The sequence below is a fragment of the Hirundo rustica genome, chromosome 16 (genome assembly GCF_015227805.2).
Source record: "Hirundo rustica isolate bHirRus1 chromosome 16, bHirRus1.pri.v3, whole genome shotgun sequence".
Classification (NCBI taxonomy): Eukaryota; Metazoa; Chordata; class Aves; order Passeriformes; family Hirundinidae; genus Hirundo; species Hirundo rustica.
Window position 1 is genome coordinate 14,761,167 of NC_053465.1, and position 27,797 is coordinate 14,788,963.

At 45.7% G+C, this 27,797-nt stretch overlaps 1 protein-coding gene across 1 annotated transcript in view; it reads left to right on the top strand.

Annotated features, from left to right (window-relative positions):
* The window catches only part of NDRG3 (NDRG family member 3), a 73,337-nt gene that overhangs the window by 39,144 nt on the left and 6,396 nt on the right, over positions 1 to 27,797 (top strand). Inside the window, 10 exon segments of the mRNA XM_040079753.1 lie at positions 1,719 to 1,754; positions 20,115 to 20,220; positions 20,896 to 20,999; positions 21,001 to 21,017; positions 21,505 to 21,567; positions 21,892 to 21,952; positions 23,530 to 23,616; positions 24,131 to 24,187; positions 27,025 to 27,128; positions 27,519 to 27,584. Of these exon segments, the coding sequence (XP_039935687.1) occupies positions 1,719 to 1,754; positions 20,115 to 20,220; positions 20,896 to 20,999; positions 21,001 to 21,017; positions 21,505 to 21,567; positions 21,892 to 21,952; positions 23,530 to 23,616; positions 24,131 to 24,187; positions 27,025 to 27,128; positions 27,519 to 27,584 (701 nt within the window).

Consider the following 27,797-nt stretch of genomic DNA (forward strand, 5'->3'; position numbering starts at 1 on the left):
ATTTACTAATCTAACTTACATCTTGATGAATATAAATTGCTTGTAACCCTTAGCTAAAATATTAACTCTTTAAAATCATATTTCAAGAGAAGAGGAGGAGGTGAGAACATGTGAGAGAGAACAAGGTGACACCAAGGTCAGTGGAAAAAGAGGGGGAGGAAGTGCTCCAAGTGTCAAAGCCAAGATTCCTCTGCAGGCCGTGGTGAGCACCATGGTGAAGCAGGCTGTGCCCCTGCAACCCGTGAGGTCCATGGAGGATGCAGAGATCCACCCACAGCCCATGGGAGAAGTGCTCACACTGCACCGGATGGATACCAAAGAAAGCTGTAATCCAGTGGGAGACCCAAATGGAGAGAGCCCCTGCTTCCAGAGACAGAGAGAGGGCCTTTGCTCCTAAACTAGAGCAACCTATCCTTAGAGGACTGCACCTCATGGATGAGTGACCCACACTGCAGCAGTATTGGGAAGACTGTTTGCCTCTTTGAGTGATGTATGTTGCAGCAGTTTTGGCAGGACTGCTGCTCGTGAGATTAGAGCCATGCCGGTGAAGTTCATGGAGAACTGTCTCCTGTGGGAGGGGCCCCATGGCATAGCAGAGAGAAGACTCCTCTCTGAGCAAAGAGAAGATCTTGAATGATGACCAAAACCTCCATGTCCTGTCTCCTAGTGCTGTCAGTGGGAAGGGGGAAAAACAAGGTGTTTTAAAGGCTTCTTTTACTTCTCATTATCCTCCTCTGACTGTTAATAATAAATTTACTTTACACCTTTAAATTTGAATCTGTTTTGCCCTTTGGGTGTTTTCTCCCAGTCCTCGTCTCAACTCATGAGCCCTTCATTAGGTTTTTTTTCCCTCTCCTCTGGCCAGTGAGAGCGAGAGAGGGTGAATGAACAGCTTTCATGGGTGCCTGGCATTTGGCCAGTATCAAACCATGACCGATGCTATGCCTAAAACACATAAGCTGGAATGCCATCTTAAGTAGTTTGCTCAGCCTTTTGCTGACAGCTCTCAGTGATGTAACCTACCATGTGGTTAGAGACAGTGTTTCACAAAGTACATGGGCACACAGACAGGTTCCTGCAAACCTTCCAACCTGCAGGATGCCAGGGAAGTGTGTGTGGGTGCACAGTACTGACTGTGTTCACCTGCATGCATGGGGTCTCCCTCTGGGATGAGTCAGTGGTGAGCAACTGCATGCAGTTCCCATGTACTTGGGTTTCAGGAGCTTGCAGGTCCCAGTGTCATGAAACGATCCCGTACCTGCAGCAGTGGCTGCACACGAGCTGACTGCATTGCTTCTTTTCTTGCACTCAGTACGTGAGATCCCAGGAGTAGTCCTTTAGGAGTTTTGCATCCAAATTGTTAACGGATACCAAGAGTAGACAAAACTCAGACCCATATGCAGCCCAGCTGTGGCCAGCGTCCTTCCTATGTGTATCTGTCCCTGCTTGAAGATTCTCAGCTGTGCACACAGGTACTCACCTGCCTTAGCTGGCAGCCTCCCTACAGCACTATAACCTTGTTGTATAGGAGTGGGCAGATCTTGCATGGACTTTGCTTGTACAGGTCTTGCATTTCACTGCTTACCTGACTGCAACCAGTCTCAACTGTGTTAAAACAGAGGTCTCTGTGGGAAACTTCTGTGATGTTGTTGGAGGTGTTCTGGGGCGTTGTGCTGATCTCCTTATTTCTTTTTCTTTTTTCCTGTTTTTTTTAACAGAATGCAGCTCGCAACTTCCAGGACTTCGACTGTCAGGTAAGACCATGTGCAGGAGACAAGGATCAGTTGGTAACTCCCCCATAGCTCAGCAGTAATGCTGAGAGAGATGAAAAAAAATTCTCTGTATTTTATTTTTAGCTCCTGTTAAGGTTTAATTAATAAGAACTGGAATATATCTAGTGACAGAAATTGCCCTTCACCCTTACATGCCAAGCAGCATGAAAGTTCTGAGGTGCAGACTGCTCTGCCAAGGCTACACATCTTGCAGGATGGCTGGTCTCCTGAATAACAGTTTCTTGGAAAAATGCAGTATGCTGAAGAACTATAGCTCTTTCATGTCCCGTCTGGTTTGCTGGCAGGAAAAGGAGGAGCTTGCATGTTCTACCTGTTTGTCTTGAGAGGAGAGGATAGTGAGAGAGCTGCCCCAGATACAGCATGCTGCTTTGCCAGACCTGTTTTGACACCGCCATTGTTGTTTTCCAGGAGTTTATTGATGGTACAGAGGTGAGCCCCATGGATCTGGTTGCCATGGGAGTAATCCTTTCATAGAAATGGTTGCTCCACCAGCATCCAAGACAGAGGACATGCTGTTATAGTCAGAGCAGAGCACTGAGATTCTGTGGGGCATTTTGTGGAGCACAGGCTCATTTCCCATACCAGATTATCCTGCTGCCTTCTCACTGAATGTGTGGGTGTGCAGCTAGTGGCTGTTGTTTCTCGCTAGCAGTTGGAGGCTGCTGTGTCTCTAGTGCTCTGCTCAGCGTAGGGCAGGTCATACCGCACTGCTGTGGCACACTAGAGGCTAGCAACATCATGTGATAAATTTAATAGAAGTCTGTTGACATAGGTCATTCCAGAAAACTATTTGCAAGCCTATGCACAGCAGGAATACAGTAAATACAGTCCTATGAAGGTAGTCCATATTTTTTTCCTTCTCTTAATATCAGGCACTGATAGTGTCCATTTGGGCAGGTATACATCACTGTACTGCTTTAGCTCAATTTATTGTGAGTTTTGGTATTTCAAAGCCTACAAGTATAAAAATCACTAATCTTACCACATTATAACTTTATAGAAGGCAGCAGTAGTGTTAAGCAATGTTTTTTCTTTTGAAATAAAGTTAAATAATGGGTTTTAAAACACTTTGCTGTACTGTCATGTCTCCATCTATCTATATCTTCTCTGTTAACTTCAGAGGTAAAGTGTCTATTAACTTTAGAGGTAAAGTGTGCTCCCATGTCAGATGGGTAATGGGTAAAAATAAGTGCAATGCCTTTGAGTATGTGTAGACAGCAGGGGCACTTACTGCTGTGGTCTATGTGCCAGGATTGGGAAGGGTATCAATATATTGTATATTGGCTTCTGCTGCCAGCCCTCTACTGACTCACCAAAGCTCTGGACGTGCCCACGTGCCCACGACTTGCCTGGCTGCGAGTGGCATGCTCTTGGGAGCTGGAGCAGAGTGAGAAGTTGGGAAAGATGCCCTGTCACTGAGCTGCTGCCTTTTGGCTCTACGCTTTTCCTCAACAGGCAGAGCCTCTTTGCATTTTTCTTTAAACAGAGCCCCAGATCCGAAGCTGGGCAAGCCCCATAGAAACGTGGCACTGCAGCCACCAGCCTTGTCACTTGGCATGTCCCCGAGCTGTGATTGTCCTCTCCAGGGCTGAGCTTTGAGAAAAGCTGAGTGGTCTGCAGCCAGGGAGTGGTGTTCTGGGGAGTATTAGGCCAGGAAGGACGTTGTTGGTTTTGTGCTTTGCTGTAGATTACCAGTGAGCTGGTAGTCATGGCAACAGTTGGGCAGGAGGCAAGATGTTCTTTCCAGGAAATCATATAATTCATGCGGAATACCTTTTTTTTTTTCTTTTAGCAAGGTGTTAACACTGTGTCTCTTGTGACTGTAAATATTGTCCCAGCCTCACCTTCCTCCAGCATCTCTCCCTATAAGGTGTGATTTCAGGGCACACCTGGCTTGACATTCCCCCACATCATACCTGGAAAGTACCCCAAGGGCTGGTTTAAGTCTCTGAAATCTGCCAGAGAGAATGGATTGTGTGTTGGATCCTTGGGTTTTCTGCCTCGGTTGCTAGTAGCAGGAACTGAGCTTACATGAGAGACTGAGCTCATGTCGTGTTAAGAATTACTGCTGCTTTTTAATCTAGCGAAGATTAAATCTGGCTACTACATCCAGACCTCTGTGAAACTTGTGTGACTTTACCAGTATCAGGGGAATTTGAAGTGAAGAAGTTTGCCGGAGCTTTCAGAGGAAGGAAGATCCTCTCATGTAGAGAAAGATTTAAAAGTACTTAGGGTGGGGCAGTGTTTTAATTTGTCCTGTGTTTCACAGGGAGGAAGAAACTTGGGGAGGATCTCAGTTTGACAAGAACAGGCATAAACTGGCCACAGGTAGATAGATGAAGGCTGATGACTGGAAGATGGTTTCCAGTTACAGTGCAGTGAAGTTCTCAGTCAGCTTCCAATAGCAGCAACATCTGCAAGGGACCTCGTGGGTTTTAAGGCAAAAATGAAAGAATTTGTGAGATGAATTTTATTGTCTTATACAGTGTAGTGTGGTGTAATATGAGATCATAGCATCAGTGATGCAAGACCTGCATTTCAGAGCTTTTCATTTTTCTAATAGTTAAAAAAAAGCTGTTTTAAACTGAGTTAAAGCTGTAGCTGACCACATCCTGAGCTGTGCAGTGAGGGAAGGGGGTGATGAGGGAAAAGTGAGACTCTGTCGGCACTGTTGATAACCCTGTTGGCAGTGCAGGTCCAGTTTGAGCTCCCCAGTAAAAGACATTGATATGTTGGAACAAGTCCTGGTTTATTTCTCTGTGTTATTCTGTGCTCTTGGCCATAAGGTCATTTGCTGTAAGTCCATCCGAATTTCACAGAGTATGCTGAGTTGGAAGGGACCCACAAGGATCATGGAGTCTAACTCTTAAGTGAATGGCCCATATTGAATTCACCATCTCTGGTGTTATTAGCACCATGCTCTAATCACCTGAACTAACCTCAGGGTCCCAGCTCCTTCCAGGACTGACTGATGTCCCTGCCCTGGCTTCTCTTTGGATACATCTGGAGTAACAGCCACCCTCCGTGTTAGTTCTGTAGTGCCTTTAGACCTCCCTCTGTCTGAAATCTGGCATTTCAAAATATTCTCTGAAGCCGGGCCATGCTTATGAATGAGAGAAGTGTTTAGTTTAATTCCATCTCAGGAATGTGTCATTAGCACTGTCACTGACTCTAGGTGTAGGGCCAGGCACACAGGTTCCCCACACTGTTTTCTGTATATTTGGCATGTGTTACTTTTCAACATAACATGTATATTTAAGGTTTGTAAGATCTTTCTTAGGTGACAAGAGGCGATGCCATTGTGAATTTTTATTCATTTCCCTGTATGTTTGGTTTTATTTTTGAGTAGCTTGCCAGGATCAGATCTGGACAAAATCAACAGCACAAGTTTTTGCTTCTTCCTGCTTCTGAAATTTGTTACTCTGGGGTGAATGTTTGTGAGGAAGCTTTTAGCTTTTCTGGTACAGCTGACTTCCAGATACAGCTGTCCTGGTTTTCTTAAACTGTTCATATGCAAGCAACCAAAGCTAATCCTGATGCATAACAGATTGTCTGGGCGTCAGTTAAACAACCCCACATAATCTGGTAGCTGCAGTGCAGATGAAGTAGAGAGCTAGCATGGGGGCTTAGCAGTCTTTATCAATATGAATTTAGGTTATTCTCAGAAATAAAAAGTATTAACCTGAATCTGAGACCGACATTTAACTTGAAAGCACTATGAACCCTAATGAGGTCTAGGCTTGGCTTTTTCCAATGTCCATGGGCAGATGGTTGAATAAATGATCTGGAATGCTGGTGGACAGATGGTGTGGTGACCTGCACTGTTAATAGAGCTGTGCCTGTGCTTTTATTATACTCTGCAGACCCTCTGCAGCTTTCAGAAGTAGATGTTCTGTCTCAGCCTACATCTCTCTTCTTTTCCAGATTATTTGCTTTAAATAGAAATGAAGGAATATGCTGATATATTTGTAAAACTATCCAACTAAACCTGTGTTATGTTTCAGTCTGAAATAAGCTGGTATTTGCTCTGATGAGCTGATATGATAATTTGAGCTGACACTTCCCCTCTGCTGCCTCCTACCAACAGCAAGGCAGAGAAGTGTTTGGCTTTCAGCACACACTATGCAGAAGAAAGGGCCTTGGAGTGTGGAGGTGGTCTGGGATTTGACTGAAAGCTTTCAAGGAGGAGGAGGTGGGAATAAGTAAGTCCAGGACATGAAGGGTTCATCAGAAACAGAAAGGACAAGGCATGCATAAACCCTTGGAGGAAAGAAATTTTCTGGTATAAAAATGTGCTGTCTTGCTGGCATTAATGGAAAATGTGGAGTTACTCAGTTGCTTGTGCCCAGAGTAAAACACAATGTTTGCAGAGTTGATGTCAGACCTTGATAAGAATTTTTTTGCCACTTACTTTTACTGAAAGTGTCACTTTTCAATAAGCCCATTATTGGTACTGATTCAGTTTTGGAGAAGTTATTTTGCAAATATGTAAACTTAAAAGTAGTTTCAAGCTTTTTTAATCTGTATTTTTAAAAGTTTGCTTATCCTTGCCTAGTCTCTTAGCTTTATTTTTACTTCCTCTGCTGTCAGAGAGGGTATGTGCTGCTGAGAGGTTTTTGACATATTCCATTTTCTGCACATCCTGATGTTGGAGACGTTGAATTGAAACTGTGCTCATTTTTTGAAACTATGTTCGTTTTTTATTTAAGACAGCCTGTGAGTACTACCCAGTGACATTGAATACAAGATGTTTTAAGATGTCTTCTGTTTACTGTGCTGAAATAAAATAGATCATTAGCACTTTTAAGGAAGGGTTTGCTTTCTGTGTGTGAATAATGGGAACTGTTCTCACCCCTATTGAAACATTTTGTCCGGAATATTGAGGAGCATTGTTCCTCTGATTTGTACAACGAGTTATTTTGTTTAAGGTCCTAGAGTGAAATTAATTAGAACACGTAAGATGTTTTGATCTAAAAAGTAAGTCCATTTAATACCTGCTAGATTAATGCTCCTAATCATATTAAAACTAGCATTACCACTAAAGTACTGGTTTTGACTTCTGACATCACAGCAGAAAAAAACACTGTAAAGATAAAAATTATTAAAATAGATTTTTTTTTCATTATTTATGTTTCTTGGCAAGCTTTTCCTGTGATTCTTCTCATCTGGTTTCTATCTAAAAGCTCTCTTTTTTGTAAAACTGCAGTGTTGAGTTCTGGAAAGTTTTAGCTAGCTGGACTTGGGCTGAAACATGACTCTTATTTCTAAACGTATGTGCACAGTCCTTCCCTGGGGTTTACCTAAACATTAGTTTTGCTGTCTGGGACAACAGTGTGCCAAAAGGGTGATTATGTATTTGTAATACTTGAAGTTCCCATACTTTTTATGTTCTTGTGAGTGAGGTTTTGAGCAATGCAAATGCTTTAGGTTGTGCTGTTTTCATCCATTTTGCAACATCCATTAATGGTATTTCACAGCAATTAATGAGCAACTGTACTACCAGGTTTCATTCAATGGAGTTCTAGTTCCTAAGGATGTGGAAAGTTTGGAGACAGAACACAGCCCTGCATTCTCGTCTTCAAGAGATTTTTAAGATGTTCATTGTCTTCAGCCAGGTACTGAAATGCAGTTTAGAACATGATATTAGTAGGGGGACTGTTCTTGGCTAGAAACATGGCCCTTGGCTTACCTGCCAGGTTCCTTGAGGAGTTAAGGTGATCTGGGGTCTAGCAATCACACAAACCATTTCAGGCTCACCTGTGGATCACTGCATTCAGGTCTCCCTTGCATGGGCCTCAGGTTTACAGAGGCTGTGTGTCTGCAGGTGGTGGCACCTTTAGTCCACTGCCATGGAGAAGGGAGAGAGTCTGAGGTTCTCTGTTCTGTTTGCAGCCTATGGGGAAGGCTGAAGTCTCACACTCTGCTGTCTCAAAACAACAGTGCAGAGTGCTCCCCTGTCAGCCTTGGGCAGAACAGAGCTCAGCTGCCATGGTGTAATTCACACTGAACTATTACAGATCTAGGCAGGTCCAGTTTCCTGCCTTAGGTGGGGAAGAGGGGATCTACTCTCAGAGGAGTAAGAAGCACCATGTATTCCTCAATCTGTGCTGAGTGTCTTGCTCATGACACTGGATACTTGACTGGAGTGCAAAAAAGTTGTGGTTTTAACTGCTTCTTGTAACACACGGGCAGGACAGGAGATGGAGAAGTGCATCTCTCTACATCTCAGACATACTGTCATGTATTGCTTACTGGTCTCAGCATTCTGTGGTTGTAGGGGTTCATGATTTCTGCTTTGGGAGCACTAACCCAGCCTGTAATCCATGCTCAAGTTGTAGCTCACTTGAGTTCCTTTAACTGCAGAGCCAGTGTCTGTTCTCTGGCAGGATCTGTGTTTGGAAGTGACTTGCCAGTTCTTGCCGGCTGACACTGCACATTAGCAAGGGAGAGACAGAGACACTGGGTCCATCCTTCACAGTCACCTGTCTTTGGAACAGGTGCTTGGAACTTTGTCTCTTGTTGCTTTTGAGTTTGTGTAAGCAGATTGCATATCTCATTCTTCTGCTGCTTGATTCTCACCCAGAATTTAAGATTTAATCCAGTTATACAGAGTACCAGAAACCATTGCTTGCCTGTGTAATCATATTGTGTTTTCTATTAATAAGTTTCTGCTCTGTATGGAAATGAATAATTTACTTCAAGATGTTATTTTCAATCTGATTTTGATTTGCTTCCCATGCAGCCATTTCCTTCAACTCTACTATTTCCAAAATAATTTTTCACTGAGAAGGATCCAGGAAGCACTCAGCTGCCAGCTACCTTAAGGTTGGCGGTATTATAATGGGAAGGGTTACCAGGTGGTGATGTTTTACAGTGTTACGATTATTATTTTTTTAATCTTACAGTCATAGTTTATGGTATTGTTTTAGTAATGTGTAGAAATTTGAGGGCAGCTGTTGCTGAGAGTAAGACAATGGAGTCTCTGCTTTAATCTCTCCGTAGTTAGTAGCTGGGTTAGGCTGCCCCAGGAGCATGATGCGGTTGTTTTTCACCTTTGCCAAGACTGGCAAAGACAACGTAAAATAAATAGCTGTTGCCACACAGTCAGTGAAAAAGGGGAAAGCCTGCCCTGAGTAATCTGCATCTCCTCCACCTTACAGCAAAGCAGCAGAGGGACTTTTCTTTGCCTTAGGTGAACCAGTAACTGAATGTCCTTAAGTTGAAAGGCTTTTTGGGGATGTTTCTAGCCGTATGCTAGTATAGACCTTTAGCAGGCTTGAGCAGAGTGCGAGCAACAGACACCTCGCTGCTCTGTGTTCTCCCAAATTTTCATGTTAAAAAAATTTTTTGAAGGGATTTCACAGAAGTGTTCATTATTGCCAGTCTCCAAATTAAATGAATTCCCAGTTTTTCTAAGGAATTAATTTTGGACTTTGAGCAGCTTCACATTGGGAGTAAAAGTAATCTGGTAATGCTAAAAAAGAAGCTTAATAAATTAGTCATGAAAGCTCTGGTAATATGATTTCTAGTCATTAATCATTCCCACTGTGAAACCAATGATTTCTTTAGCCTTTAGTTTTAACTTCTAAAACTTAAGTACTGGATCACACTGTGACCTGGGTCTGTGGGAGCATGGCTGGAATTTGGACTGCTACCTCTGCTGCCTGTGAGTTTCTGGAGCTCAAGGCATTAGCACGTCTGGAGCTACTGTTGGATGCCTCACTCCTTCACTATGAATGTTTTTTCTCAATATGGGAAATTTTTGGTGGTATTAAGGAAACTTCCCTGTCCAACCAGCCTGGAGCTACTCTGGCACTCACTTTCACACCACCTGAACTGGGATCAAGACTCTGGCAGCTCACATCCCACTTAGTCACTGCAGGTTTCGTACTTGCTCTTACCCCAGGTTTTCCATACCAGAGTCACAGATGTCCAGGTCCCTAAGGTGCAACAACTAAATAGCAAAGCAGCAAAGTAAAGAGCTCGAGCTGGTGCCTCCAAAGAGAGACTCCAAACGAAGGAGCCCCTGGGATTTTATCCTGCCACAGCCCAGGGAAAATATGAGTGTCCTCAGCTGCTGCAGTGTTTCTGAGTCTGGGTCCCCTCTCTGGGCCTCAGGTTCTCAGGCCCTTTTCTGCAAAGGCTCTTCAGTTCATTGCCTCTTGCTGCGGGCTTGGGCTCCTGCCTCTCCAGAGTTCAACCTGTAGTTCCACTGCAGCTGCACCTGAAGCTACTGGCACTGAATAGATTCTTTAACAGATGGTGCCTGTCAGTGGCACTGTCATTATTTCCCTCTCTGGCCAAAGGCAGAGTGGCAGTCAGAAACAGTTCCTACATTTGGACCTTTGGCCGTGTGCCTACTTCTTTCCATAATCAGTCCCACAGCAGATTTAGGCTTTGGCAGTCATAGTTGGGTGTGGGTTTTCCTCTTTAGTTTGAGAAGCATTCAGAAGTGTTAAGGGAAAATATAATAATGTCCCAGCCTTGTCTGACATTCTGCTGGCAAATGCCTAGCAAGGAATGCCTTCCAACAGCTTTTGTTTGAGTTTGATCTCAGATATTTTAAAGCTTCTGTTGGGTTGTGTTGTATCACCTTCCAGCATCTGAGCCACTATGGTTCATACACTTCTGAAGTTCAGAGCTCTGATCAAGAGCAGAGATTCAAAGGAGCCGGCACCATAGAGATTATAGCAAAACTCACAGGACAGTGAACCCAACCCTGCACTCCTGCTTAAAGATTTCCATAAGACCATCAGCTCACTGGACATGGGGCAGGGCAGAGGGACAGAAGAAGGACTCTTTCCATCATCAAGTCAGCCAATCTAAGTTGCATCCCTTACCTAGTAACAACACTGCATTTTAGCCACAAACTTCTGTGGAGCAGCAGGTTAAGGAGCCTCAGAGCATGGGAAGCCATCATTGACATGATTCTGAGGGCAGAGAAATGTATTCCATGCCTTCCAAGAGCTGCTCTGCAATGAAGTATTCCAGATCAACGTCCTTGGGGAAAAGGAAAAAAACTTAACGAGCAAACCATTGAAAACTTCATTAGTTTTGCACTCAAAGTTCAGAACAAAGCCTGCGCAGAAACAAAGATTGTAGAACATAAACTGAGCGGAGAGCAAATGCCCACCATCCATCACAGCAGAGACCAGGAATGGTATCAGAAAGCCAGCATGACTAACAGAAGGGAGGGGAGGCTATTGTAAACAAAGCATTTTTTAAAAAGCTAGAGAAAATGGAAGAGATTATAAACTCTAGCAGATTAAATATATGAACAGAAGAAAGCAGGCAGAGGGGTTTTGCAAAGATGAGAGAATTTTTTTGAGAGATGATTTGCAAAGGGGAAAAACCCAGCTGTCCTGTTTCAGATCTGTCAAAATGGAACCTGAAAGGAAAGGTTAGGGCTAGTCATAGCAGAAAAACTAAAAGTTTTTCTGCATGTAGGCTTGGCACAGAGCAACTCACAGAGAGTACTGTGCTGGAATGCTCTTTCTGGGGTGTCAGCGCAGACCCTGCCATAACCCACAGTGTCTGCTGCAGAGGCTGTACAAAAATAATATTTATGCATTTGTCGCAGGTTGCCAGAACTGTAAGTATCAACTTAGGAGTTGTAAATAAGTTCAAAGATTAAATAGTTGAGGTGGTAAGTGAGAGGTTATGCTCCTCTGTTGAAGCTGCCATGGTGCCCAATGGTTCGTCTGTCAGACGTTTTATAAGACAGATCAGAATTCAGAGGAGTTCTAGGAATTCACTGACCAGCTATATCAGACAGACTGATAAAATTATAGCAGTGTATAGTGATCAATTACACTGATGAATATTAGGAAAGGGTAACGTAAGTTTTTAAATGGAAGAAATCCTGCTCTGCAGAGCTGTTGGAATTCTCCAAAAGAGTCAGTAGTGATATAAGGAGGATTCAGTTAATGTAGCCTACTTGGATTTCCAAGAGACAGGACCAAAAGGAGTTTTAAGACTTATATCTCTTAAGTGACATAGGAGGCCATGCAGTCAGAGGAGAAGTTCACTGATGGATGAAATACTGATTAAAAATCCCCAGCATTTGTCTTCACAGTTAAGATCACTCGAGGACCACTCTGGAGATCTGTACTGGGGCCTGTGCTGCTTAAATACACTCTTAAGTGGTATGGAAAAAGTGATGGAAGGTGCAGTGACAAAACTTAACTGCCTTTGGGCAGAGAAAGTGTGCTACACATGGAGTCAAACCTTCCTAGAGGGGAAAATAAAAGCGTGTTGTTAGGGCTGGCAATAACCTGGAGGCATAAGACTTTAATGTTATAAGGGATGTGTGACAACGTCAGCACAGGGCTTGTGGCTTTCAGGAAAGCAAAGCCAATCCTTGTTCATCAGGAACAGAGAACAAAACAACCCCATTGTGCTGCTTCATGCATCCACAGCATGTGCCCGCATGCGTTTGACATCCTGCCAGACCCCTTGGCTCAGCAAGGACGGAGCTCCCTGGGGCAGTTCTGGAGGACAGCAGTATGGTCAGAGTCAGCTGCTGTACCAGGGCTGGCTGGATAGTCCCAAGCACATCACCCCAGAAAGGGGCATGTGAGGGTCGTGAGCTGTTAGGGTATCACATTTGCAGGGTATGGAAATGGGGTCAGTTGCTCCCCAGCTTCCAAACCAAGGGCCAGATCTCATGCAGAATCAGCAGATACAAGATGGGGAATTACATGGTTATTTACTCCAGACATTAATACAGTTCAGCTGCTCTGGTCACTGGTGGGAGCGGGGCAGGGGGGGGAGGTATCAAAGGCACAAGTGTTTGGGGGTTGCAGCCCCATCCTCAGGAAGTTGAAGACCACACCTCCACTTAAGGAAGTCTCATTTGATCTACAGTTGTTGGAGGCTGGGAAAATTAAGGGAAACTGTTACAAGATACAAGTGTTTGAGAACTTGTGTCACTTTTTCCTTTTCCACAAGCACAAGCTCCTGAAGTCAGCCCAGCAGGCTGCATGCCTTCTGTTACATCATTGCTCTTATTCTCGACTTCCAGGCACTGCTGGTGTTTGAAGCTGTGGTTCCCAGCTGCGCTGAGTGGATCAATGGCAGCTGTCTGCCCAGCCTCAGCACTGTGTCCTAGCAGCAGGTGTGGCACAGGCTGTGCCTGCAGGTGCTGAGAGCCAGCTCTGGGAACCATGCTGCCTCTGCTACCCACCTCCTATTTGCAGCAGGTGGGCTGCAGCTGCTATTTATTTTTACCTACTATACCAATAAAGGCAAAAGATAAAAATAAGAATATATTCAGAAAAACTACTGATAAAGTTTTCAGTCCCTTAGTGAAAATTGAATTTTATCCAGCTCTTCAAAACAACCTGTGGATCATGAGCTTCTCTTGAGTTCATCTCCCTGATTTTGAAGACTGCAGGTTTGTAAAAGTCAGGCTGTCTGCTGGCCACGTGTTTTCTACCTGCCTTCTCCTATCACTGCTTCCCTGCACTAGATCAGATAAATGTTCAGACCTTAGCTGGAATTAGACACCTGCAAGGTAACAACCAACCCTTGAATCTCTTTTCAAACTACACAGATGTAGTGTGTCATAGCTGGCGCAAGCAGAGAGCAGAAAGAAAGCAAGTGTGCCAGAGTCTGGAAGTGTCTGTTACTTTTCAGCACAACACTTCTACACAAGCAAAGGGCAAATACCAGGAGAGAACATGGCAGAATTGCAGTGTGACACAGGCAGGACGTCTCAGTAGGCAGCTGTGAATGGTGTCTACAAGAAGGACATGCAGAAAGTGTGTTTGTCAAGGACAGAGGGTGCAGCCTGCAAAGTTCCTGTTCTCTCATTGAATGCTCTGGTACCCACTGTAAGTGAGTTATTCTGCTCTCATTTGCGAGAGAGTAATACACCAGTAATATGTAACTAAATAATAACTTTTGGGGGGCAGTTCAAGGTAGTAGTTGTTTTCATCTAAAGCTGTAATGGTTTTAGTTTAATAAAACCGGGCGGAAACATCAATTAATGTAGGGGTTTTAGTGTTAATATTTTTGTGGGAGGGAGAGATTAAGAGAAAAATAAACAAAGCAGGCTTAAGCTTAAAAATGAACAAAAATAGTTTTATTAACATATATTAAGTTGAGAAGCAAGAAAAATTTAAACTAAAACTGAATGATACTTTAAAACACGCTTCTTTCTTCTTACAAACTATTAACTTTCTTATTAATCAACATAGAAAGACACAACTTAGGATTTTCAGTCAGTTTCACCACTTAGACATAACTACTCATTACTCTAGGAGAAGAGTCCTTCTAAGATCTTTTTATGGAGACGTTTGCTACAAGACAAAATAGTCCAGTGCTCTCTCTCTGTTACACATCTGCTGCCGCCCGGAGTTTTCACAGACTGTGATGTTATATTCGCAGAGCTTCTCTGTGTATCTGGGGTACTATTTATGAATACTTCTTCTGATCTAAAATTATCTTTGTCTCAAAAGGCTGAGACCTCCTTTTTGACCCAGGAGCGGGGGTTTCAAAGTTCCCAAATAAATCTCTATTACATCAGTCCTCAATTTTGATTAGAATATCATTCTACCCAAATAATACTAAGATGCTGCAAAGAACAGTTCATTTCTTCATAATTTACCTAAGAAAAGTCCAGTTAAAAATGTCCACTTCTTCAATCCTATTCCAATATTATTAGTTCTTTCACTTCTCATCTAACTGGCATCATGCAGTGTCTGTTCCATGTACCTTCTGTTTATTTCTTTCTTCTTTCTCTGGAGGAAGAATTGTGCTTTAAAAGTTCTGTGTTGCTAAGAAAGGGTTAAAATCCGCCGGGGCTTACAAAGGCCATGTGCACGCGCCGGGCTGCAGGGCTGAAGAAAAAAAAAAATGCAAGGCCGTGCTGGTAGAAGAAGCTGATAAATGTCCTTTTTTCCACCCCTCGGTCTCATCCAGGGTGGTCCAGCTCGGAGCTATCACTAAGCTGTAAAAAGGCTTCACCCAGTCTGCTCTCATGCTGGCAGCAGTTCTCAGAGGCCGGGCTGGGCCCAGCATCCCAGCTGGCAATGGGGGGCCCAACCTGGGCTCCCCCCGCTCTCCATGCAGGCAGCAGTTCTCAGAGGCCGGGCTGGGCCCAGCAGCCCAGCTGGCAATGGGGGGCCCAACCTGGGCTCCCCCGGCTCTCCATGCAGGCAGCAGCTTCTGGAGGCCCGGCCCAGCCGCCCCGAGGGGCAGCAGAGCCCGACCCGGGCCGGGCCCGGCCCGACTACAATGTTACCTCACGGCAGATCGCCGAAGCAAGAGAGTGGGCAGTCAGCAGCAGATTAGTTTTAAATGTTCCTTCCAAAGTCGCACTGACAGTTCTCATTGGTCAACTTAGCTGCCAATATCTCAGCCTGCTTTTTGATAGGTCCTTGTCTGCCCCCCCCCGCCCCCCCCACTCTACGGTCAGGGCAGGGAAAAACATTTTACATTTCTCTATATCTAGAAAACAAAATTGTGCTAACCTATGATAAAAGCATAATACCTAAGCTCTGGTTTTAAGAGCTCTGTTTCCTACTGTCCTCTGGCTTTGATACATGGGAGAGCTGTTGTGGTGACAAACAGATGCGGACATAGGGAGTCATGTGTGCTCTAACTGTGTGGTATCTGAAAATGATTTTGTCTTCTGCAATGAGAGATTGAGATAAAAGCCCTCAAACTCGAGGGACAGTTTCAGAGAAAAGAAAGATCGCTGGAAAAACTGTCATGGAATTATCAATAGGGAAGCTGGGGGTAAAACTCAGTGTTATTTCTCCAGATAATCTTGAAAAAGAGATCAGCATGATAGCAGATGTGCAGTTAAAAAAGTAAAGGTAGAAACCCTTATCTAGTTGTAGTGACTGCTGCTCCCTTTATAGACAGGAGAAAGCCTTGGAAAAAGGCTTTAAAAAGTAATGCACTTTATTCAGAGCAGAGAAGAGTAGCTGCTTCCCAGTAGGAGGATTTCCACCTTGCCAGGGAATTAACAGAAGAAACAAGAAGTAGCCTTAAGGACTCCCAGTCTGAGCCATTGATGCTGTACAGGGCACAGTAAGACTTTTGCAGATTTAGCATCTTATATTTTTTAAGTGCTGCTTGCTGAGATTTGTTAAAGATGGAATTCCTTATGTTCCTGCCATGTTCAGATGTTGTCCTGGTTTGAAAGACAGGTGTCTACCAAGGAAGACGGGAACCTCCCTTGCAATGGAGAATATGACCCCCTTCCCTCTGAATGTTTATAACTTTGATATTCCAGGGCTTTCAGGCAAAGATATGGGAAAAGGAATAGCAGTTCTTTACTTGTGTGTGTGTGTGTAACAGGGCGAACAAACAACAACCCCGGCAGGAACAACGAACGGACGCAGAGACCCAGTCCCAGCCTTCTCCTGGCTGCAGGCACCTTCCCCTTTGGTGCAGTTCCGGGCACAGCCAGCAGGGGCGCTGGTGGCTCCCGGCCGGGCAGGGTGGGTGCGATGATTCCCCCGCGGCTGCAGGGGGCGCTGTGGCGCCAGCTCGGCCGCCTCTCTCCACACGGGAATGGCGGGCGGGCTGGCGGAAGGGATGGAGCAGGAGCTTCCTTGGGAAACTCACGGGAAGCAGCGGGTCCCGAGGACACTCGGGAAGCTGAATGGACTGCAGCAGGAACCTCGGAGCAGCAGGCTGGAACGGCAGAGGCGGGCACACCCGGGGTGAAGAGAAAATTCCACAGCCTTAGCAGGAGCCGTGGGGATCGGGTGGACATGGGGTTAGATTATTGCGAAAAACCCGAGGCAGCGGCAGAAAGCAGCAGGGCTGGGCAGCAGCAGCCGGGTTTCCGTAAGCAGCTGCTGCACGCAGTCGGGGAGTCACTCCCTCCAGAAAGGGGGAAGGGTTCAGGGCCCTGCGTTGTACGCCTGAGGCACCTGAGTAGATGGTGAGGGTCCTTTCCAGTGAGATCGTGTGTTAATAAGGTCCCAGTTCACCGGCTGCTCTTAGAGCAGAGGCTCACCCATGGTAAGGAAGAAGCAGTGCCTGGCTGGACTCTGCACTGACAGCAAATTGTCCACGTGGTAGCAGCAACTCGACCGCTCCCCTCAGATCCTGAGAGCCAGAGAGAGTGAGTGAGGAGCTGAGCCCAGCCCCTCACCCCCAGCCAAAAATGCCAAGGTACGTCTGCTCTTCCCAAGAGAAAAGCCACTGGCTAAGTGGCTGCAGCCAGCTGCACCCTTCCCCCCACCCTGGCCACTTCTTGTGTCTCTCTTAAGTACTGGTCACTATCATCTCTCGGGCAACAAATGGGACAAAAATCCCTGAAAGAAAGGGAAAAAAAAAGAAAAAAAGAATGCTAACCTCCAACAAGTGTACATTCCCTGCATCTGAGTCACTAATCTGACTGAAGGAGTATCAGGGTAGTCCCCTTTCCCCCAAATCACAGTTTACACAGTCTGCAAAGTCAGAGTAAGCAGGAGACCAAGAATTCATTATTAGCTTGTCATAAATGCATATTATAAAGTCGGCTTTTCGCAGATATTGAAATAAATGGTATATGTATAATGTGGGAAGGTTTTTTTTAGTTTCTTTTTAACGGGGTTTAGAAATGGCGATATGATGAGTATGTATGTTTTTTTGGGTTGTAACATAGTCTTAAAAGTAAAGACTGTTTTTGTAACACCTAAACCCAGTCAAACCAGAGGATAGACGGGGTCCTCCCGCATTCCTGAATTATTCTGATCAAGATAGCAGCAAACCAAATCTCCAAGAAGGAGTTTATTGATCTTCTCTTGGGACGTGAAACGACCAAGAGGCACCACCAAGAACAAGGAGTAGTAAAATGCTAAATGGGTGAAACAGGGGAGGTTGGGGGTTGGAGGTTAAAACTAGGATGGCATCTGAATTCAAATGAATGTTTGAATAATACATTAGGGTCTATTAAATATGTAACATACTGATCTTTTTAAACAAGTGTTCTGAAGGGGGTAAGGTATGCTCTCTGGCTTCATACCAGGCACCCTGGTCAAGATACTTTGCTTTATGTCTCCTAATTGTCTTTTTATTAAACTTACCAAATTTTACCAAGAAAGTGAACCTTGTTTTTCACAAGCTCAAGGAAACTTCCTTCCCCACTTGAGAGCTGAGATCAAAGCTCAGCTTTGGAAAACAGAAATGCAGGATGCTGCAGTGTGAAACACAATGAGATGCTTGGATAGAGTCTCTGCATGGAAATGGGTGTTTCTGTTTCTAGTACCTTGTACTGTAGCTTACCTAGTAAAAGCATGTGTGACCTTAGCAGTAAGTTCAAATGTAATTACAGAAAAGACTATGTTGCAGACATATTAAAATATCATCAGCTCTTTTGTGGCTTTCTGTGCATTTCTTATTGTTCCCTCAGTTTAGTGTTTGTGCTTCTGTTTGACCTTTTGCTGCTGCCTATAGACCTTCCCTCGTCCCTTGCAGCTGGCCCTGCTTTATGACCCGTGAGTCAGTTTAATTGGTCTTGTGCTCAGGGCAAGGCTATTCCTTCTGCCACCCCATGCATTCCCCTTGGGCTCCAAGTCAGAACCGGCATTTGCCAGGCTTCTCTGCGAGCTTGCTAACTCACTGACCTGGCAGAAGTCTAACAAAGCAAGATTAATTTAAAAAAGAGCAACAACAACAAACAACTAAAACAAAACAAAAACAAACAAAACAAAACAAAAAAACCCCCACAACAACACCCCCACCACCACTGGTATTTTCCTGCCCACTAAATGAGTTCAAGCTGCTTATGGAAGAGCCTAGCAAGTGCCGGAGCTGGCAGAGACCTGCTCTTAGTGGCAGTCCTCAGTGCAGCCCCCAGGGGCATAGGGAAGTGCGGTTGAGGGTCTCAGGCTCTGGCCACTTTGGTACTTGCTGCACTCCATTGAGTTCACTGTGTTTCACCCTTGCAGCCACCTGCACTGCCAGTTGCCTTCTCCAAAAGTGGCCACTTTATTTAAAGGACTCATTAACACCTGCAGGCTTGGAGTGCTCTAAACTGGAGTTTAGTGCTGTGGTTGCACAGCACATCCTTCAGAAGTACAGCACAGAGCTTTGCCCAGCTCAGCAGAGTGCCCCTGAGTGCTGAGACATGGGCAAGGGGCAGAGCCTGGAGGTTTGCTGGAGGCCGAGGAAGCAGGGACTGCACCCTGGGCTGCCTCGTGCTGCCTTGCTGTGAGGACAGGAATTCCTGCCATGTGGACACACACTCACTTTGCACACAGACAAGTCCTTTCCTATCCTCAGTCCCCTCCTAAGGAAAAGGGAGGCAGGTGAGCCTCAGGTAAGGTAATGTCATCTGCAGATGGGTTTCTGCTGCTTTGTGGATAAGTACTCCAACTTCTGCACATGCACAACACAACAGTTGCATGCAGGCAAAACCCAGCCCCATTCTGAGGACGACAGCCAGGGGTGTCTTGTCATCCTTCAAAGGCAAGCTTGAGAAGGTTTCAGGCTACCTCATGTGATTTGGCTGGGCCAGCATCCTCCTGTTGCCACACTCCTGGCGCAAGGGGAGAGAGAGGCTTTGGAGTCCTTGAAAAGGAGTACAGCTGGGGGAAGGAGGGTCTTGCACTGCAAGAACAAAATCAGTCTGCATTACAGCCAGTTCTCAGAGTACCCAGAAAGTGGGGTGAGGTTGATTTCTGGTGTGCTGCAAGCCAGGTATTCTCACCAGTCCTGTATTTGACTTAATGACTTTCAGGTCATTCGAAATTGCTATTTAAAAATATGTATATATTTAATATACTTCATGTAAACTAGTAAAACATATTTTTGAGGTTGTAATGTCCCATCTTCAATTTGAACCATGAGACTTTTTCCTAAGCAGATACTTTCTTAATATCAAGAAAACAATTGGTGCTTTTTACGGTTTCTATAAGAGGATGTCTATCCATTGATTTCTATAGATGAGAGAAGGGATCTACAGGTGATGTTGTGTACCTAGCTTTCCTGACACCTCCACAGCTTTTCCAAGGTCCATCCCAGAGATCTTGATCATGGGAAGATGCAGCCCCAGACCGTGTGCACAAAAACAAGCTGCTTTGGGCAGTGGTTGGACACAGAGATTGGATACGGAGATTTGACAGTGTTGTGAACTGGCCAGGTTGGATAGGTCTTGGAGCAACCTGATACAGTGGAAAGCATCCTTGCACCTGACCGGGAGGTGGAATGAGATACTGTTTAAGGTCCTTTCCAACCCGAACCATTTCAAGAGCTGTACTGTAGGCAGGAGAGCAGTGTTAAAATGGGAATAAGGCCCTTGCTGCTGGCTTGCAGTTAAGGTTCCCTGTGCAGGCAGAACATGTAACACTGGGGCACCTTCTTCTCTCTCCACAGGAACATGACATTGAGACAGCTTTCGGAGTGGTTCATGTCACCATGCGGGGCACACCCAAGGGGAACAGACCTGTCATCCTCACGTACCATGACATTGGCCTCAACCGTAAGCCCTTGCATTGCCAGGACCCTGAAAAAGTGATTATTTGTGGTATTTGCTTTTGAGCGTGGGGAGTAGCAGGCCTGGCGTGGAGCTGAGATGAGGTCATTCCAGGGAGAAAAGATAAAGGTCTTCAGGAGAGAGAGCACGTGTCATACCCCTGTCCATTCCAACAGCCCTTGAAAGGTAGGGCCAAGGTGGAAAAGTGGAAATAGGTCCACCCAACACACCATAGTGCTCTAGCTGACTTGCTGCACTGTGTGATAGGGCATCCATTCCCAGGGAGCTGGGTGGGTGAACAAGTCCCTTCTACATGGCTGCAGCAGTAGTGTAATGTACTGGTGGGCTCAGTTGCTCTTTTGACGTGTCTTCCCACCGAAAATGTTCACACGGTTGCTTCTCTGTGAGTGCTTTGAGTACCCAGGTGCTGCAAGGCCCTGCTTTCCTAGGCATTGCAGGGTGACTTTTGTTTGTCTGCCTGCCCTCCAGTCATGGCAGTTCAATTGCTGCGACTCACTGCTGCATTGCAGTTCTGAGGCACAGCACATACACCATCCAGCACCCACTGCCCTGTGGGCTCAATGGGGATTTGAGCCCCTGCAGGTGTGTGCCATGGTGTTTGGAGGGTGGCTTACAATAAAACTTAAGGAAGTGTCTAATTTCTTTTTGTTGTTGTTGTAGACAAATCCTGTTTTAACGCATTCTTTAACTTCGAAGACATGCAAGAGATCACCCATCATTTTGCTGTGTGCCACGTAGATGCACCAGGCCAACAGGAAGGAGCCCCCCCCATTCCCATCTGGGTAAGAACTCTGCAGATAGCCATGTTGTTCAGTCTGAACTGAGGTAGCACCCAGTTTAAGCCATCTGGGACTGCCAGCCTGAGTGTAGCAGTAAGCAGGTGTCAGCAGTAGAGGAAAGGGAAGGTGAGGAAGCTTCCCAAGGGGCATTCAGTGAACTCTCCAATTACTAAGACATGGGTAAAGCTCTCACTAGTGCTGAGTCTGGTACTACCTTTCTGACTTGAACATGAACCCAGCACACTGTAGTTGAGCTGGCGTTTCATCTGTCCATCTTGCACAGAACTCTGCCCAAAAGCTCTGTGTTAGTCTTGCTCTGAGGGATGGAACCCACACAGTCAGCTGAAACATAGTACTGTTGCACATTAATAACCTGTGCACATGTCTGTCAGATATTCCTTGTCCCTCCTACCTTGAGTGGAACTGGAAGGTTCTCTTTGCCAAGAGACCTCTGTCAAGGTGTATTTGGAGGTGTTCTCTTGCTTTTCAGGTACCAGTATCCCAGTATGGAAGAACTGGCTGAAATGTTACCTGCTGTTCTGACACACCTGAAGTAAGTCTCTGAAAGAAAATGGGGTGAGCCAGCTGGATACCACTATTCCAGCACCTACTTCTGTCTCTGCTTGCCGTGACTGATAGGCTCACTGAGGTGTCCTAAGAGGCACAAGCATCTCCCAACCAGTGTGACCCTGTCTAGTTCAAAGCTGAGGACAGAGTCTATTACATGAGGCAATTTATGGCTGCTGCATCATTGCTGCATTGCTTTGAAAAGAAACCATAAGTGCACAGTTGAATGCAGAGGGGAAAGGCTTTGCCTCTAGGGATGCTTCAGCTGAGCTAAGTTAGTCATGCTGACTGTGAAATGGCTCTCTTTCAGTCTGAAAAGCTTCATTGGGATTGGCTTAGGAGCTGGCGCTTATGTCCTCAGCAGGTGTGCAGTAAGTATCTCTTTACTGCTTGTGACTTCTGTGGGCTGTGGTCATTGCTGGTCAGACTGACTGTGTGGGGCACGGGCCAAGTAGCACTCAGTAGTTACAGCGGGGCTACAGGGAGCCATGGGAGAGCTACCTCCATCCAGATGGTTTTGTTGGAGCAGTCAGGGTTACTCTGAAGCTATGCCAGTCATGGAAAGATTGTAATGTGATGCCTTTGAGTCAGCAGAACCCATCGTGAGTGCTAGGAATAGCCAGTCTTGAGTCTTCACAGAGACCGGCTGCATTTCTGTGCTGTGCGCAGTTTGTGGCACTAAAGAATTGATGTGGTCATGTATTGCAAACTGGTGTTGATGAAGAATGTGCTTTGTCACTGGAGGGAAGCAGATTTTGCTCCACCCTTGCACAAGAGAGCTGCCTCTGTTTCAGTACCTGCTTATAAATTTCTCTCTACTGTAGTGTTCATGTGTAGTCAGTGGGTATCATTTAGCAGCCCAAGAATTTGCCTGAGTCTGTCAGAGTTAGTGTTAAAAAACCCCAGAAATCTGTCATTTTCAGTAAAATTTGCTTCAGGTTGTTGAGTGCAGAGAGTTGCTAGTAGTTTGAGGCACTATAATTTCTTCAGACCAGTGTGCTGGGCAACTGCCCCTCCTTACACAAAGTTCTCTGTTTTCCATTCCCTATAGTCAGGAGTGAGCTGGGGCAGTGTGAGGCACTGGTGTTTCACTGTTCCTTGCCTTCTGTATCTTGGGTAGTTTTCAGCCTTGCTAAAGAGGAGTTTGTACAAATCAACCTTAATCCTCAACGAAGTGCCACAAGGCTCTTGCCACACTCCCTGGGCTGTGGGCAGTTTCCTGCTGAGGACAGAGATGTTTCCTTCACATCAGTGCCGTAGAGCAGGAGGGCTGCCTTGGAGTGAGCCCAGAACTCAGCAGAGGCTGGTTACCTCTGATTTCTGACTTGGTGTTTGCAAGCAGTTCGCATAAGTGCTGAATTCATACCTGTGCTGCCCAGGTACACCCCGAGGTACCCTGGAGGGTTTTGGGTTGCTGGATGGAGCAGGGGAAGGGATGACTGCGGGCAGCGGGCAGCAGGGGTGCTGTCTAGGGAGCAGGTGTCCCTTGTAGCTCAAGCTTTCCATTCTGCAGGGGCTTGGGGGCCTCAGCACTAATTCCCCTGCCATTTGCCCCATCTCCGCTGGGAAGACTGCCTCTTCCTTGAGGAGAAGGAGGTGCTCTCCAGGCACAGGAGTTTGTTCAGGTTCCTCACGGAGGTGCTGGACTGGGGCAGAGATGGTTGCTGCTCCCAGCCCTGTAACACACAGGGCCTGAGCAGCTGTGCCGGGTACACAGGTCACCAGAAGGCACTGCTGTGGCTATAGGTGCTCTAGAGCAAGTGCCTCTGAACTGAGTCTGGTCTTGCGGGGAGCCACTGGCTGCCTGGCACAGAGGAGCTCCCTACTTTGTCTGCATTTTATTTAGTCTTGCACCTTTTGCAAGAAGCTTTCCAGCTGCTGTGCCAGCTGTTGACCACTGTGTGGGCTGAATCATCCTTCTGAGTGTGCCTCTGCTCTCTCCCTACAGCTCAGCCACCCTGACCTGGTGGAGGGACTTGTTCTTATTAATGTTGATCCATGTGCAAAGGGATGGATTGACTGGGCAGCATCCAAGGTGAGATTCTGCTTTCCCACATATGTGCTCTCCACAGCACCTAATGAACAGTGTATGGAGTAAATAAAAAGGACAGAATACAGGATTTTTTCCATTTCTGGTGAAAACTGTACAATTTCATTTCTGTCCCTGCTGCTAGTTCTTAGCCACTGAAGCAGGGGTGGATGTGATCATGTGAAAGAGAAATGCAGATAAACTACTTGGATCACTCAGCTTTCCTCTGATTTAGTACTTCTGCTTGCAGGCTTCATTTGATGGATATTGAATAGATCTCTTAATTACTCTCTTATTCTGGCCCCTTGAAGTTATTTAAGGTTTCAAGTTGTTTGTAGAGCTATGTGGTATATACACAGTTTCTTTGAAGCTTTGCATATCAAGTCCAAGCTTCAGGCTTTTGCTTCTTACATAATTTGAATAGTTTCTTCATTGTTTTCTTTACTCTGAGTAGCTGTTTTGCAGCATGTGATGAAACTGCATTTTCCTGTTACCCTCCTCATTCACGGTCACTCTTCAGTTTTCAGGCTGGACAACCAACATAGTGGATATTGTCTTGGCACATCATTTTGGCCATGTAAGTACCCAGCAGATGCTAATGTTTCCTGTGCAACTGTACATGGAGCTATAACTTCTGTATGTGAATGTTCCCAAATAGTTCTGGTCCATCAGGTAAGGCATGCCACAGGTAGTACCATTTCTCTGTGTGCCAAGCTCACGTCAGGGTTGGCATGCTGTGGGGGGGGGCACACACATCCTCACTTTTGCCCTGTCTCCAGGCCATACACTGGTGATGGAACTCCTATGTGGTGCCCAGGGCACTGTCCACAGAAATAAGTGGCAGCCAGATCTCTGTAGCCAGCATAGAAGCCTTTGGACTGTGGGTAGAGCACAGGTCAGCTGGGAGCTGGCAGTGGGATCTTGTATCTGTCCAGGTGTTGAACTTCTGCATTCTGCTCTTCATCTTACTCTTCAGTTTCAGCAGAGGCAAAACAGCCCCTCCTGAAAACTTTAGACACAGCAATGCCTTCTGGTTGGAATTAGCTGTCTCTCAACCAGCAAGCTTACTGGGCTTACAGGGGTAGTGCCTTGTGCACACTGTGTATGCCACACAACAGATCAGTCCCTGACCTGGAGTCTTCTTACAACAATACATCAGCACTAAAAGGAATGCTTCCTTCTCCAGCACTGCTTCCTCCTGTGCACATCCTGTTCTCTTCCCACTGTCAAGCCCCTTCATTGTATGTAGTGCTTCCTTGCATTCCCTGCTCTCCTTCACTCTCTCAGAATGTAGTTTCTTCTTAGAACTGGGTGCTGAAATTGAACTTTCCTTTGGTCACAGTCTTACAGCTTACATATGTTTTTATTTCATAATGTTTATTAGTATTATTACTTACTTTGCTTCTTAAACATTAAGTGTAAGTGAAAAACATGCCTAACACAGAGTGAGTTGTATCTGTGTAAGCATTACTGAAGCTTGGGAGTTAACCAAGCCTCAGTAATGAGGTTTGAAACCAAGTTTCTTGTCCCATCTCAGGATACCTGTACTCTTGCAGTAGCTTGTGCACTGCCAGTTGTAAAAGTGTAGTCACATTACCAAAGCATGGCATGTGCCAGCACATCACATAAACACCTCATGTCTCTGGGATCCTTCTGCAGTCTGGAGTCACTGCCCACTGTTCACAGGGAATGACGTGTATGGACACGCTTTAATGCTTTGGTATTTTTATGACTATTGTTTCTTGTAATGGTTTTAATTCAGCATTAACTGGGCAGAAACACCAATTAATGTGGTGATTTCACATTCACTAAATTTTGGTTGCCAAATTCAGTGTAGTGGTCTTAGGGTTTATTCTCTTTTTGTGGGAGAAAGATTAGGAAAAAAAGAAAAGTAGGGTCAAGCTTAATAATAAACAAATAGTTTTATTAACACACACTGAAAGGACAGGGAAAAAAAGCAAGTTGGGAAAAAACTAAAACAAAACAGAATAAAACTCCAAAACACTCTTCCCTCCCCCTGCAAACTGTTAACCTTCTTACAAAGCAACACAGAGAGACACAACCTGTGATTTTCAGTCAGTTTCACCATTTAACATAATTCTTCATCACTTTGAGAGAGGAGTCTCTCTAGAGTACCATGGAGACATTCACCACAGGACTGCAACAGTCTTGTGGCTCCAGTGTCACAAATCTGCAACTGCCTGGAGTTTTTGCAGGTTGTGCTGTTCCACCCATTTGCAGCCTTTCCCCTGGCTACTTATGGGCTTCTCAATGTATCTGGGGTACTGTTTAAGAATGCTTCTTCTAGTACAAAACCAGGATTCTCTTCTTCTATCTCTAAAATTGTCTCTATCTCAAAAGAAAGAAAGATCTCATTTTACTCTAGCAGCCAAAGGCTTCAAATCACTTTCTCTCTAAAATCATCTTTGTGTCAAAGGCTGAGACCTCCTTTTAACCCAGGAGCGAGGGCTTTGAGATTCTCACTTATATCTCAATCGTATCAGTCCCCAGTTTTGATTAGAACTAGCATTCCCCCAAACAACATTAAGATGTTACAAGAAACAGTCTATTTCTCCATAGTTTACCCCAGAGAAGTCCAGTTAAAAATGTCCACTTCTTCCATCCCATTGTCCAGTAATATTATCAGGTTTATCACTCTTGCTCCACTGACTTCATGCAGCATCTTTTCTACGTCCACTCTGTCTCTTTCTTCTTTTTCTCAGGGAAGGCTTAGGCCTTGGAAGCTTCATGTTGCCAGGAAAGGGTTAAATCTGCCCAGGCCTGCAGTGACCATGTGCTCTCTGCCCCAGGCTGCAGAGGATGGGGAAAGCTGGTGGATGTCCTCCTTTCCACTCTGTGTCATTTAGGGTGGCTCAGCTCAGAGCTGTTATAAAGCTGCAGGCTTGCTTTCTCTGCTGCCAGCAGCTACTAAGACCGGCCATGTCTTGGCCCCCTGTGCCACAGCCCCGGGCCGGCGCTGTCAGGCTGCAGCCTCCCCTCTCAGGCTCCGGCAGCTGGGGGACAGGACTCAGGCAGCCCGGGTCACTCCCCGTGCGGGCAGCGGCTCCCGGAGGCCAGCCAAGGGCAGCGGGGCCTGAGCCGGGCCCTCCTCTGCTGCCCACAGTGTTACCTGGTGACTGACCTGGAAGCAAGAGAGGGACCTGCAGGGAATCAGGGTTTTTTTATATGGGTACTTCCCAAAGTCACATTTGACATTCTCAGTGGTCAAAACGGACGCCAATATCCCAAACTAGCCTTCTGATAGGTCCCTGTCCTTTCTAAAGCAATTCCAAAGTCCTGACTGGGAAAAAACACTCGACATCCTCCATAACTAAAAGCTTGTGCCAGCCCATGACATTTCTTTTCTTGTGAAAAGTATGTTTCCTGTTTTTCAATTCTTCTGCTTTTGTACAGGAGGAACTACAGGCAAATCTAGATTTGATCCAGACGTACAGGCTTCATATTGCGCAGGACATTAACCAAGATAACCTTCAGCTGTTCCTCACATCATACAACAGGTATAGCGTACCTTTTTGCCTGACAGACAGCTCCCATAGCTTCCCTGCTCAGTAGATTTGCTGCCATATGTATTATCCTATTGGGTATTGTTTCAGGGGAACCTTTGTCCTAAGCCTAGTCTTCAGCTGTTACCCTGAGCCAAGCCTAGCTCTTGTATCTGCCCCCAGACCCTGTCACACACCTCAGTGGCTCACCTCTGGGCACACAGCAATGCCATGAGAGGATGGATGCTGTTTTGTGGGGATGACTGTTGGGGCTCCTGCTCTTGGAATGATGCACAGAGTTGCCTGGGTGCTGGAGCCAGCACTCATGGTTGGATTTTGTGTGCCCCCATGATAACTAGTTTCCTCTGCAGATTTAATGGAGAATTGTTCTGTTTTGTCTTTCAGTCGTAAAGACCTGGAAATTGAGAGACCAGTTGTTGGTGTCAATGAAATGATTGCAAAAACACTCAAGTAAGTTGTCTGAATCAGCCTATCTCAGTTGCTGACTGTGCAGTCTCTTCAGAAAAGATGTTGCTTCTCAGCAAGATCTGCTCCAAGCCCAAGACTGGGAAGACTGTCCAAGGCAGTCGTAGGCTGTGGTACACGACTGTCAGCTGCAATAGGGAAGAGGTGTCTGGAAGTCCTCTCATTAAGAACACATTGAGGTTCTCCAGAAGTCAGGGT